Source organism: Pelodiscus sinensis, chromosome 3 (assembly GCF_052426305.1).
Source record: "Pelodiscus sinensis isolate ZL-2025 chromosome 3, ASM5242630v1, whole genome shotgun sequence".
Taxonomy (NCBI): domain Eukaryota; kingdom Metazoa; phylum Chordata; order Testudines; family Trionychidae; genus Pelodiscus; species Pelodiscus sinensis.
Window position 1 is genome coordinate 160,821,502 of NC_143054.1, and position 12,203 is coordinate 160,833,704.

Sequence of the window (12,203 nt, forward strand, 5' to 3'; positions counted from 1 at the left end):
GCCGCAGGCAGGGAGTTTGAACTACGGGGCATTTAAAAATGGCGGCGCCCGGGAACATGCAAATAAAGCCTGGGATATTTAAATCCTGGGCATCATTTGCAAGTTTGAATGCCTACATTAGCCACCCTAGTTCAAACTAGGGTGGCAGTGTAGACATACCCATAGATACCCTGGGACTGATGCAGCCACTACATGCATGAATTCTTTTAATTAGCACCTTTGTTGTTGCTGGCTCGGTCACATCAATTTGCATGAAATTCTAGCGGTCAGTACGATGATCCCTATTTCACAGATGCGAAACCGAAACACAATCATCCAGCAGATCAGGGACATAGCTAGGACTAGCAATCAGTTTTCCTGAGTACTAGGCCTGTAGACTACACTGCCTTTGTGCTTCTTTTATAGCACCTTCCATTTCAGAAGCTCAGTGGTTGACCCATATTTATGAATTAATTTACACCACATCCCAATGACCTTAGAAGAAGGTAAGGGCACAAGCAGAAAAAGTTCCCCAGGCTGCACTGCTGTGGTTTAGCAGATGATTGTGTTTTCATATTTGCAGCCATGCACTTGTTACAAGTTCTTCTAAAAGCCAATAATGAGTATAAATATCCACGTATCTCTAGCACTATACAGCAACCTGCATGCCAGACGCTTGGCGAGAGGTTACACTCTTTTAAAGGCTTTTCTAAGGAGCCACTGCTTTTCATGTTCAATCAAACCGCACACATTGGGCAGAGAGAGGTTCACAGTAGCCACTTTGCTATGTTGCTATGAAAAGCATTTATTAAGGTAAGTGCTGGTGCCTTCTTCATCTCAACATGTCATTTCAAGTTGGCTGAGACAAGACAGAATATACAGTAGGAACTGGAGCTCATTTGCACAATCACGTCGTTACCTAGCAAAGTGAAATGGGGAGGACTTACATACCCTGCTCACTGAGATTTTGCCCAGTAAGCCCAGAACCATGCAAGGACGCACACTGCTTCCCAAATTTCCTCTGGAAAGCAGCCACTGTGCCACCTTATGAAGCATGTCTCTCCGGGCAAGCCTGCTCTGCTGGCAGTAGTAGGGATATGAGCCCATGAGAATGGACACTAGTAATGGCAGAACAAAGAGAGCAAAGTGATGGTTAGTGCAAAGCCTTCGTCAGAACATGCCCGGAGAGGAACCACAGTCGGTGTTTTCCCCACAAAGATTTAAATGTTGCCCCTTAATTTTTTCTCTTGTAGAATGAGTTATTTTGTTTATTTAGCAGGCGCCCTTCTTTCTGGGGCACATGTATATGGTGGGGATCTGATGATAGGCAGTAAAGGGAGACTCTTCTCACCCAAAGTTGAGTTGTGTCTGGAAAATGAAATAGTGGAGTATTCTGGGCTCCATTGGTGCACAGGAGATTGCTGAAGGGAATGATGTGAATGGAGATGGTATCGTCTAGGATTTACAGGGGATCTCAAAGCAAACCTGCTCTGTGAAATACTCTGTTTTCTCTTGGCTTTAGTGGGTATTTTCATGGAGGAAGGCCTCAAGAATTATAGGTGTACTTTGATGTGGAATTTCTTATCTTATGTATTTTCAGACCCTCCCATCACTGCAGTATTTAAACACAGGGCAATAATTAATCTAAGTTCCATCTTCTTTCTGGGCCCCAGTCTATACTAGACTCCTCTTTAGAAGATGTTTCCCTGCATGGTGCACATGAACAATTGGACAGAGGGAGGGTTTTTCCTGACACCATCTGGTGATTAGCTTGTATTAGGAAGCATTTACCTTTAGAATAACAGAGTCATAGAAATGTAGGGCTGGGAGGAACTTTGAGAAATCATTAAGACCATGTCTCTGCACTGAGGCAGGACCAAGTAAACCTGGACTATCTCTGACAGGTATTTGGCAAACCTGTTTTTAAAATCCTCTATTGATGGGGATTCCACAACCTCTCTTGCAAGCCTATTCTAGAGCGTAACCACCCTTATAGTTAAAAAGTTTTTCCTAATATCAAACCTAAATCTTGTTCCCTGTAGACTAAGCCCATTACTTCTTGTCCTGCCTTCAGTGGACATGGAGAATAGTTGACCACTGCCCTCTTTATAACCGCCCTTATTGTTTTTTAAATTTTTGAAGACTGCTATTGGATTTTTGAAGACTGCTAACTCCCTGTAACTGTTCTCTAAGGGTACATCTACACAGCAGCTTTATTTTGGAATAACTGACATTATTCTGAAATAACAAAATGCGTGTCTACACTACAAGCCTTTATTCTGAAATAATGTCGAGCTGGAGGACTTCTTACTCCGACTCATGGTAACTCTCATTTCACGAGGAGTAAGGGCAAGGAAGAATGTTCTTCCTTCAACTTCCTGCTGTGTAGCCAGCGCCAAAAGCCGAATTAAGCTATTTCGACTTAAGCTACACAATTGAAGTAGCTGAAGTTGCATAACTTAATTCGACTTTAGCCCTGCTGTGTAGATGAACCCTAAGACAGGGTAACTACCTGCTCTCCTCAGTACTGAGGAGGTCCCAAAGCAAGCTGCTAGAAAACTGGAAGGCAGCAAAGTCCCAGCGATAGAAGTGGGCCAGCTGCCTCCTTTCTTTGAGTGAGAGCTCACTGAGTAACTGCTCTGAGAGCCAGCTATAAGTGCTCTGGACCTGGGAGTCTGTGAACTCGGGCAGGTGGACATCCATGGGCAGCCCCATGCGGTGCATTAGGTGAGGCACCTCCCTGTTGAGGAAGCCAAACATCATCACGTAGTCATACCGAAGGAGGCATGGCTGACACAAGCTGACCAGTGGCTTCCACTCCACGCTAGCATTCTGGGCTCCCCTGCTTAAAATGCTCTGGACAAACTCTTTGAAAGTTAGGCCGCCTGCCAGGCCTTGCATGAAAGCAGAGATGAGTCTCTGGAAAGGGTCCCTTACGAACAGCACTTTAGTGTAGGAGCTCAGCATCGCCTCCATCACCGTCAGGTTGTACTCACTAAGTCGCTTCTGGGCTCCATGCTGCTGGGGCTGGAGAACTGGCATCTCTAGTGTCACATCTGCTTTCTCCTCTAGCACCTCCAAAAGCCATTCCCAGCTTTCTAGCCCAATTGCTGGCACTTGGCAGTATAGGAAATCCAGCTTGGTGCTCACTGCGAGCCTCGAAAGCACCTGTGCTGCTTCTTGCTGGCTGGCTGGGAGCTTGGTGACTTTACCAGTTTTGTTGCAGAAGGATCTCAGTGTCCTTTTCCTGAGCTGCTGAACATAGAGGAGAGTGTCAAACGTCAGAGGTAAGTCATCCTTCATCTCTGCTTTCAGATCCTCTGCAAAACAGCATTGGAATACGGGGCATTACTCCCACAAGCCAGGTACATAAGGGATCCTAGGGTGACATTCTCCAGCCATATCAGCGCTGCAGGATTCTCCACTATGGTGTGGGACTCAGGGCATGTCTGCACTACAAAACTGTCAACTTCAGTTGACATGAACTACTGCGGTAGTAAATTTGTATTTTAATATCCACACTATCCTCCTGCCATCCAGAGCACTTGCACAGATTAACCAACAGTGAGAGGCACTTACAGCTGGAGCTTCACTGGGCTGCTAGAGCCCTGCCGCGCTGAGCTGACACCTTGAGCTGCCCCCCTTAACTCCCCACTAGGGGGCGTTGGTGGGGCTCCTGCTGTTCGCCCTGGATGGCAATAGGCAATGTAAGCAACACAGTGTCTCTGTGAACACCGCCTCAAGCTAACTATACCATGGAGGGTGAAGTGGGCAACTTACATCAGTAGCTGCGATATTTTAGTGTAGACGTTTACAGAGTTAGATCAACATAAGCTGAAAGTAGAGAACTCCATTCTTCATTAGTCATCTTTATCTTAACCACAAAGCATTATGGGAGTCCTGCTCCTAGTCAAGCCTTAAATTCTTCCTTGGCCTATATTAAGTATCAACACAATAATAATCTGTATTATGCCTCTAAAAGTTTTGCCTGAGAAAGGATTCCCGATGTTATGTGTAGTACACACTGTAATGAGTAATCACTTTGCAATGTTCCCTAGTGCACTTTAACATAATACTTTTACAGTTTCCAACAGCACTATGTCAAATTGCACTAGGAAATTTTTAGTGCACAAACAGCAGAGAGTACATGGACCAAATAATACACAGCACATTAATGGAAAACCAAAAACCAGAAGCCCACCATATGAATTACCTGCAACAATGGTAAGGAAAACATATCTAGCAGCCCAACATTAGTGTGACTTTGAAGCCGACACAGTCCCTCCATTTTATTAAATTAAATTAGAACAACGTAATGTTACCCATTACAGCATATACAAACAGAAAGCCTCCATCTCCCTAACCCTGATTTTTGGACAGCTATATAAAATTCAAAACTTGCTAAAATAAAGCCTGAACAACTAAATTAGCATCTGTCAGCTCTTAGTTTCTCTTCTCAGATAGTTCGCCCATTTCCATTGTGGTTTGGGCAGATCTTTCATACAGCAACAGGGAAGTGAAAACACTTTAACACTAGGAAAGTCACACTGGAAAGACAGGGAATGAGGGATTCAGGGACATGACCAGTGTCTGGAACTATTTGTAACTTCTTTTGACAGACTACGTTTCAAACTGATGGTGTCTGCTGAATTTAGTGCTGGATTGACAGCTCTGGAAGAAATAATTTCATCTCTTCTTCCTTTGATCAGGTATGAAGTAGATATAAGTGAAACCTTCCCCCCACCTTCTGCACTGACCTATCATGTTCCTCTATTTTTCCAGAAGCTAAGGAGCCTGATCCTCCACCCACCTTTGCTGTGCGTATTCATCAAGACCAGTGAAAAATAGGGTTTTGTGTGACCACACAGGAATGATAATGTTTGATCCCCACACTGCTCTCACCATGTATTAGAGTAAATGACTGTACAAAGAAGTACAAAGAGGAGTGCAACAAAGAGTCACACTCTTGAGGTACAGAGCAGCAAGAGGGTTTTCAATCTCTGTGGCTTATTCAGGCCTTGACTTCTCGGCTGGTGACAAGTGGTCCAATATGCAATTTTGGGGGTGACTTTCATGACATGGACATTTGCCCACTGAGAACTGGACAGGAAACCATCAGTTCATTTCACAGGCATAAAAGATCTACTGGCTGGTAATGAACTTCAGTCACTGCCGCACGAGGCAGACGGGGGCATTTAAAGCACAACAGAAAATAATGTTTAAAGCTTTTCTAACCTATCCTGCATCACCATGAACAGGAAGACGTTACCTCTTTGCTGGAGAGGGTGACTCTTGAGAAGGTGCCACAACCACAAGAGGGAAAAGCAGCACAGGAGAGCCAAGGTGACGAGGCGGAGGAGGAACCGCATGTCTTGTGCATCTCTGAGCTGCCCTACCAGCAGAGCAGACCCGGGCCTGATATAATGGCAAGAGTGTATTTCTTTGTCTGTTTACTCAGGGCCAGGGTTAAAGTACTGTTTGTACAACAGTGCAGCTCCCGGATAGCTGTGCTCGGGGTCAGAGAAGCTCCCATGAGTCTCTGAAATTCCCACAGGAAGGTGACACAGTGGAGTCTGTATCTGTGTCTATCTGTATTTGTTTGCTGTGGTTTTTTTTCTATGTAGATTGTAGACTTTCTACTCCAGGGAGCATATTTATGCTCTGTTTGTACATCGCCTAACACAATGGGGCCCTGGTGTATGAGTACAGCTCCTAAGAACTTACTCTGGTAATACAAATAACGAATAATAGGACACAAGCAGATGTATTGCCATTAAGCCAAAGTTATGACCTTGTAATTCCTAAGGTAAATTGAGGGTCTGACTGGCAGAGGGTAGCCTAGCTCTGTCCCTCATATAGGATTATTTTGAGGCATTCTCCTCACTGGGCTTTGTTTCATTTTTCACTTAGCGATATTATCTTTATTATTTGTTCTTTTGTGGCATCCACGGCAGCGGTTCTCCACCAGGAATCCCCAGGATTCTCCTTAACCTGTGAGGACAGGACAAGAAGCAATGGGCTTAAATTGCAGCAAGGGAAGTTTGGGTTGGACATTAGGAAAAACTTCCTAGCTGTCAGGGTGGTTAAGCACTAGAATACATTGCCTAGGGAGATTGTGGAAGCTCTGTCAAAGAAGATTTTTAACAGCAGGTTAGAGAAACACCTGTCTGGGATGGTCTAGGTCAGTGTTTCTCAACCAGTGGTCTAAGTTGAGTACCTTTAGGGCTACTCGAGAGAAATCTGGGGGGATTTCTGAACTGAACACAACTGAAATTTGGAGAAAACTGAATTTGTGTTTTAAGTTTTACAGCATTTTATCATTTTTGTATTTTTTACACTCAAAAATTTTATCACCAGCCCAGCTATGATTAAGTTGTTTAAACAAATGTGTTGCAACAGTAGAAAAAAATTGTGTGTCTCTGAAAACTGTAGGTACTGAGGGTACTTATAATTTTTTTTTTTTTTTTTTTTTTGGAAAAAGGGGTACTTTATAAAAAAAAAAAAAAGGTTGAGAAATACTGGTCTAGTTAATACTTAGTCTTGGCAAGAATGCAGGGGACTGAACTAGTTGACTCACCAAGTCCCTTCCAGAACTATGATTCTAAAATTCTGTGGTTAGCTCTTGCTCAGTTTGATGGTGCTTGATGAATCTTTATGTTAACAAAGGCTTCAGAAAGACTGTGTGTGTACAAGTGTTGTGTTACACAAGAACATTGTAGAAAAATAAAGCCCAAAGAGTTACACTGGGCTCCTGTGAAGGAACTATTAATATTCCCACCATCTGCCCAGAACCTGGCTCTCCTTATCTTGTCTCTTATTAGTTTCTTATAATTTTTACAGGCAGCCAAGTTCTATATTTCCACCAGAGGGGGCTCCAGACATGAGAAATCATTGCAGAGGCCTCTGTGTGCCTTTTGGAGAACAGAGAATAGAATTTGGTTCTTGGTAATACAGTCCCATTCCTGCTGCAATGTAAAGAAAGGTATTTAAGCTGGATGCCATGAAAGCAATGGCTGTGGGTTTAGGAGCCAGCCAGGTCTCCCTGAGCTCAGGGGGTTCTGATGGGAATCTCAGGCAATTGCTGAGAAATATCTTTGGCAACATTCTATCATGACAGCATGTTAGAGCAATAGAAGAAGCCAGGCCCTGAGTACGCCTCAGTGTCAAAGCCCCATTCCCAAGGCAGGGGCTGAGCATTCCTGCCCAGGCAGCACTGCCCATCCCCACTGTGCATGGCCCTGACGCACTGACAAATTCAACCGAGGTCAGAGTCACAGGTGAAATTTCAGCAGGGCCTGCAGGAAATTTGTGGGACAATTTCATATGCGTTGTCCACAGACACAGTTTGAATAGCACCTGGGTTTAGACCATAAAGGGACTAGATTACCCAGGTGGCAGCGGTGTGGGCTCCGTTGCTCGCTTTCTAGCAGAGGACAGGCATGGAATGTTACAGCCGGTTACAAAACCATGAGAAAGAATCAAACCTGCAGCGCACATTCCAGCCACTACGGAGGCACAAGCAAGTGCTCCAGTCCTGCAGGGAACAGAAACAAACAAGCTTCTCCTTGATGCAGGAGGGGATGATTCCTGGGATTGAATGAAGGGGATATAATAATGTCAAGAACATTTCCTCCAAAGAGCTCAAAGTGCTTTGCATCATTGTCCCCATTTTACAGGTAGGGAAACTGACACACAGAGCAATGTGCCCAGAGTCACTCAGTGGCAGAGTCAGCAACAGAGTCATGGTCTCTGGAGTCCCAGCCCGCTGTGCTGTCCAGTAGGCTACACAACACCTCTTGGTCTAGATGGGCCAGAAGAGAGGGATGAGATTTCCTTCTGTTATGCATTTGTCACTAGAATGGCATCTCCTTCTTTATTTAAAAATATGGATAATATATTTTTTATTGGGGCTGATTAGGGTAAAGTCATAAGATAAAAGTGAAGGACAATTTCTGGCTAACCAGTTAGTGTATTCCTTCTTTGTGCATTCATTTCAAGAAAGTGATGTCTATTAAACACTGGCAGCCTAAAGCTAACCACGAGAAACAAACTTATCTGCTGTGTATTCCAGGGTAGAAGGACAGTGAAAGCCCACCCTCCCAGGAGATAATAAGCTGCATTGTGCTGCGAATCAAAAGAGCTGACTGACTTCATGGGGGGGGGGGGGCTTTGTTTCTGCTGATTCAACGTCTCCAGGCTCTCAGCAACAGGATTACGGCACAAATTCAGTTTCATGCTAGTTAATCTAGTGTGATGACAGTATTTCAAAAGCTTGGTTTGATTCAGCTAACTAAACCCTGCCTGCAGTTTTTCACTGTGGCCACTAGAGACTGTCAATAGGCTGAATCTAACTGGGGAGGGGAGGGTCCTGTGTATGTTTTCTGCCCGCCGGGGCAGTGAGGAAGCGCTAGTGCATGACAGTTAAATGCTGGCAATAATGCTTTGCCAACATACTTGTTCTGCCTCTCAGAAGGACTTGAGCAACATAATCTTAGCTTTATATAGCCCTGTCTCATTCACAGAACAGCAACATAGCTTAGGCCCCTGCTGTGCCAGAGCTGAACTAGTAATTGCCAAAGAGATGCCTTTGAATCTTTTTCTTCCTACTACCCTGCTTTTGGGTCTTGCCAGTGGCTAGCCTAGCCCCTATCAATAGTTTAGAACAGTCCAACAGCTGCTCTAACATCTGCTGGTTAGCTGTGCCCCTGCTCCAAGGACCTATAAGGCCAATGGACAAATAACTGGGGCTTGGTGTGCTTCATTCAGACTCGTCCCCTCCCATGGCCTGTAAGTATCTGGCAGGAACAATCCAGTGGTGCTGGAACAGGTTTTGGAGTGGGGGTGCTGAGCAGCATGCCCTCTTATCCCTCTCTGCTCCTCTCATCAACCCCTACTCTGGGGCTGTGTGACGGGGAGAGTGTACCCCACCCTGAACGGGGGCTAAGACTCTGTGGGCAGAGGAAGTCCCACCCGTTTTCCCAGACTGGGCATGCTCCAAGTGCTGGAACAGTATAAGAGGCAGCGGAGCAGCTCTGGCAGAGGGGCAGGAGCTCATGCCGGATGTGGTTTGCCAGGGTTAAACCACATGGTACTGACCCGGCAGCAGCAGCAGCCGCCACCACCGCCGCCACCATCACCACTACAGGAGCAGCGACCCTGGCAGCAGCTGCTTCAGCCGCAGCTGCAGCGACAGCCTGACCAAGGAGGCTGTCAACGAGGGTCCGAGCCACCGAGCGACGCCTCGAGAGCTGAGTGGTGCTGGGGACCGGAGGAAGTGGCACAGGGCGGAGGATTGGCCTCCGAGAGCTCAGAGCGCTTCGGCCGGGATCCCCGCTGAGCAGGCAGTGAAATCCCCCACTGCTAACAGGGCCCTGAGGGTATGTCTACACTACAGCACTAATTCGAACTAACTTAATTCGAATTAGTTAATTCGAACTAAGCTAATTCAAACTAACGCAGCTAGACCTAAAAACTAGTTTGAATTAGCATTTTGCTAATTTGAACTAGCATGTCCACATTGAGTGGACCCTGAACCGGGATTAAGGATGGCCGGAAGCAGTGCCGGCAGGGCATCAGGATAGGACTTAGAGCGTGGAGCTGCTGTCGCAGGCTAGCCGAGGGCTGTGCTTAAAGGAACCCGACCCACATCCCGGACAGACAGTTCTCAGGGGTTCCCTGCTCGCTTGTCTAACTCGATGAGGGACAGCAAAGCAGTCCTGGCTTGGAATGCCCTGAATGCCCACACTCGGCACATCACAGCACTTGGCCATCAGCCCGGCTGCACTTGCCGCAGGCTGCCATCCAGGGAGGGGGGTCAATCAGGGGGGCTGCACGAGAGCTTCCACCCCGAAGAGCCTGCAGAGCCACCCTAGTCCTCCCCATCGGGGACTCGTACCCCATTCCTCCCTCACCTCCTTCCACTTACCCCTCCCTAGCCCCCCTTTCTGATGTACAAAATAAAGGACACGTGTGGTCAAAAATAGAAACTCTCTTTATTGAACAGAACTCAGGGAAGCTGGGAAAAGGAGGTGGGAGTGGGGAAGAGAGAGGGTGGGAGAGGGGAGAGGGGAGGGCAACTAAAAAGATCAGGGGTTTGGAACAGGTCCCATATGAAGAGAGGCTAAAGAGACTGGGACTTTTCAGCTTAGAAAAGAGGAGACTGAGAGGGGATATGATAGAGGTCTATAAAAGCATGAGTGGTGTGGAGAGGGTGCATAAAGAAAAGTTCTTCATTAGTTCCCATAATAGAAGGACTAGAGGACACCAAATGAAATGAATGGGTAGCAGGCTTCAAACTAACAACAGAAAGTTCTTCTTCACAAAGCAAATAGTCAACCTGTGGAACTCCTTGCTGCAGGAGGCTGTGAAGGCTAGAACTAGAACAGAGTTTAAAGAGAAGTGAGATAAAGTCATGGAGGCTGGGTCCATGGAGTGGTATTAGCCAAGGGTTAGAAATGGTGTCCCTGGCCTCTGTTCGTGGAAGGCTAGAGATGGATGGCACGAGACAAATGGCTTGGTTATTGTCTTCGGTCCATTCCTTCCAGGGTACCTAATATTGGCAGCTGTCGGCAGACAGGCTACTGGGCTAGATGGACCTTTGGTCTGACCCAGTACGGCCATTCTAAGCTCAGGGCTCAGGGTCGGGGGTCTCACTGGACCACCTTGATTTTCATGCAAACCTGCTCCTGGGTGGCCAGGCTGGCAGCTATCCTGTCCTAGACGGCCACTTTCCTGTGCCTAGTGCGGAGGTCGTGGATGAGGTCCACGATGTCTGCACTAGACCAGGCGAGTGCCCGCCTCTTGCGGCCTTGGGCAGGCTCCTGGGAGCCGCCAGCCTGGTCCCGGGAAGAGGCAGAGGGCTGGGTGGCAGCGGGTGGCTGGCTCGAGCCATGCCAGGTGCAGGGTCTGCTGCCTGGGTGCTGGCAGGCTTGCACCTGGCACGGGCACCGTAGTCAGCCCTTGCCCCTTTAAGGGCTCCGGGGCCGGGAGGGGGGCATATGAATTTCCCTGGTGGTGCCCAGAGTGGCCACCAGGGAAAGCTGGGGAGGGCTAGCCTCCCACTAGTTTGAATTAAGTGGCTACACAGCCCTTAATTCGAACTACTTCATTCGAACTAGGCTTAGTCCTCGTGGAATGAGGTTTACCTAGTTCGAATTAAGCGCTCCGCTAGTTCGAATTAAGTTCGAACTAGCGGTTTGCTAGTGTAGCGCCTATCAAAGATAATTCGAACTAACGTCTGTTAGTTCGAATTAACTTTGTAGTGTAGACATACCCTGAGATGGGACCCAATGGGTCCCCCTCCCTCCCCAGTACCCTACTCCCTAGCAGTTTGGGGAGACTTTCTTGTGGACTGGGCCTCTAGGCCGGAGTAACTCTGAGAGAGGGGAGTGTGTTTGGGACTAGGTCTGCAGGGCTGTATTTACCCTGATAGGGGGAACTGCGTTTGAGACTAGGTATTTGCTCTGCGAAAAAGGGACATTGACCCTGATTTTGGGGTGTTCTGACCGTCAAAGGGTCCTGCCCCTCGACAGGCTGGCAGCTGGGACTCTGGGGCTGGCAGCCATGGAACAATCCTGCGATAACAGAGCTAGCCTGTATGGCCAAATATAAGGGTGGTTAATAAGCAGCCCACAGGCCAGATGTAGTTTGCCAGGGTTAGTTCCTGGCAGGCCACCGGAAGCTTTATTTACTTGTGTGGCCGCTCACAGCTTCTGTTGCCATGTTTCACTGTTCCTGGTCAATAGGAGCTGCGGGGAGCGGCATGGGCTAGGTCATCAATTCCTGCAGCTCTCATTGGCTGAGAATGGTGAACTGAAGCCAATGGGAGCTGTAAACGACCGTACCTGTGGATGCTCAGGTAAATCGAGCATCTGACAGCCTGCAGGGGGCTAACCCTGCGAACTGCATCAGTCCCCTGGGCTGCTTATTGCCCACCCCTTTTCCATTATTGGTCCTTATGATTTTCCAGTGGTACCCAGCTGTGCAGATTCTGCAGGTTGGCACTAGTTTCAGGGCAGCTATTCCAGGCCGCAAGTGTGCTGGGGACATCAACCTCTCAGCACACGAGGTTCAGATTATGGTGTCTGAATGAAGGCTTCTGAAGTTGGACTGGTTTGAAACAGAGGGGCGAGTTGACCTCTGCATTGTGGCTGATATGGATCATCGTAGCCAATAGAAATGGGGACAGTAAACACGGCCTCCCAACAACTAGTGCAGAATCTGCC

The 12,203-nt window shown here is 47.4% G+C and overlaps 1 protein-coding gene across 3 annotated transcripts; it reads right to left on the reverse strand.

Moving 5' to 3' along the window:
• Nucleotides 1-1,099: 1,099 nt before the first annotated feature.
• On the reverse strand, nucleotides 1,100-5,414 carry LOC149525178 (carbohydrate sulfotransferase 9-like). 3 transcript variants are annotated; one of them, XM_089777478.1, is made up of 2 exons: nucleotides 5,249-5,414; nucleotides 1,100-3,299 (listed from the first exon to the last, which is right to left on the reverse strand). In XM_089777478.1, exons 1-2 carry the CDS (start codon nucleotides 5,346-5,348, stop codon nucleotides 2,488-2,490), a joined length of 912 nt encoding a protein of 303 aa, XP_089633604.1. In that variant the 5' UTR covers nucleotides 5,349-5,414; the 3' UTR covers nucleotides 1,100-2,487. The 3 variants fall into 3 exon arrangements, with proteins under 3 accessions (XP_089633604.1, XP_089633606.1, XP_089633605.1); XM_089777480.1 differs by having other exon boundaries at nucleotides 1,100-3,231; nucleotides 5,249-5,386; XM_089777479.1 differs by having other exon boundaries at nucleotides 1,100-3,234; nucleotides 5,249-5,383.
• Nucleotides 5,415-12,203: the final 6,789 nt, after the last annotated feature.

What these genes read in the sequence shown, in the direction of transcription:
- LOC149525178 (XM_089777478.1), bottom strand. Translation starts at nt 5,348, where the DNA reads ATGCGGTTCCTCCTCCGCCTCGTCACCTTGGCTCTCCTGTGCTGCTTT. An exon ending in TCACCCTCTCCAGCAAAGAG is followed by an intron (nt 3,300 to 5,248) that starts GTAACGTCTTCC and finishes GCTGTTTTGCAG; the next exon opens with AGGATCTGAAAGCAGAGATG.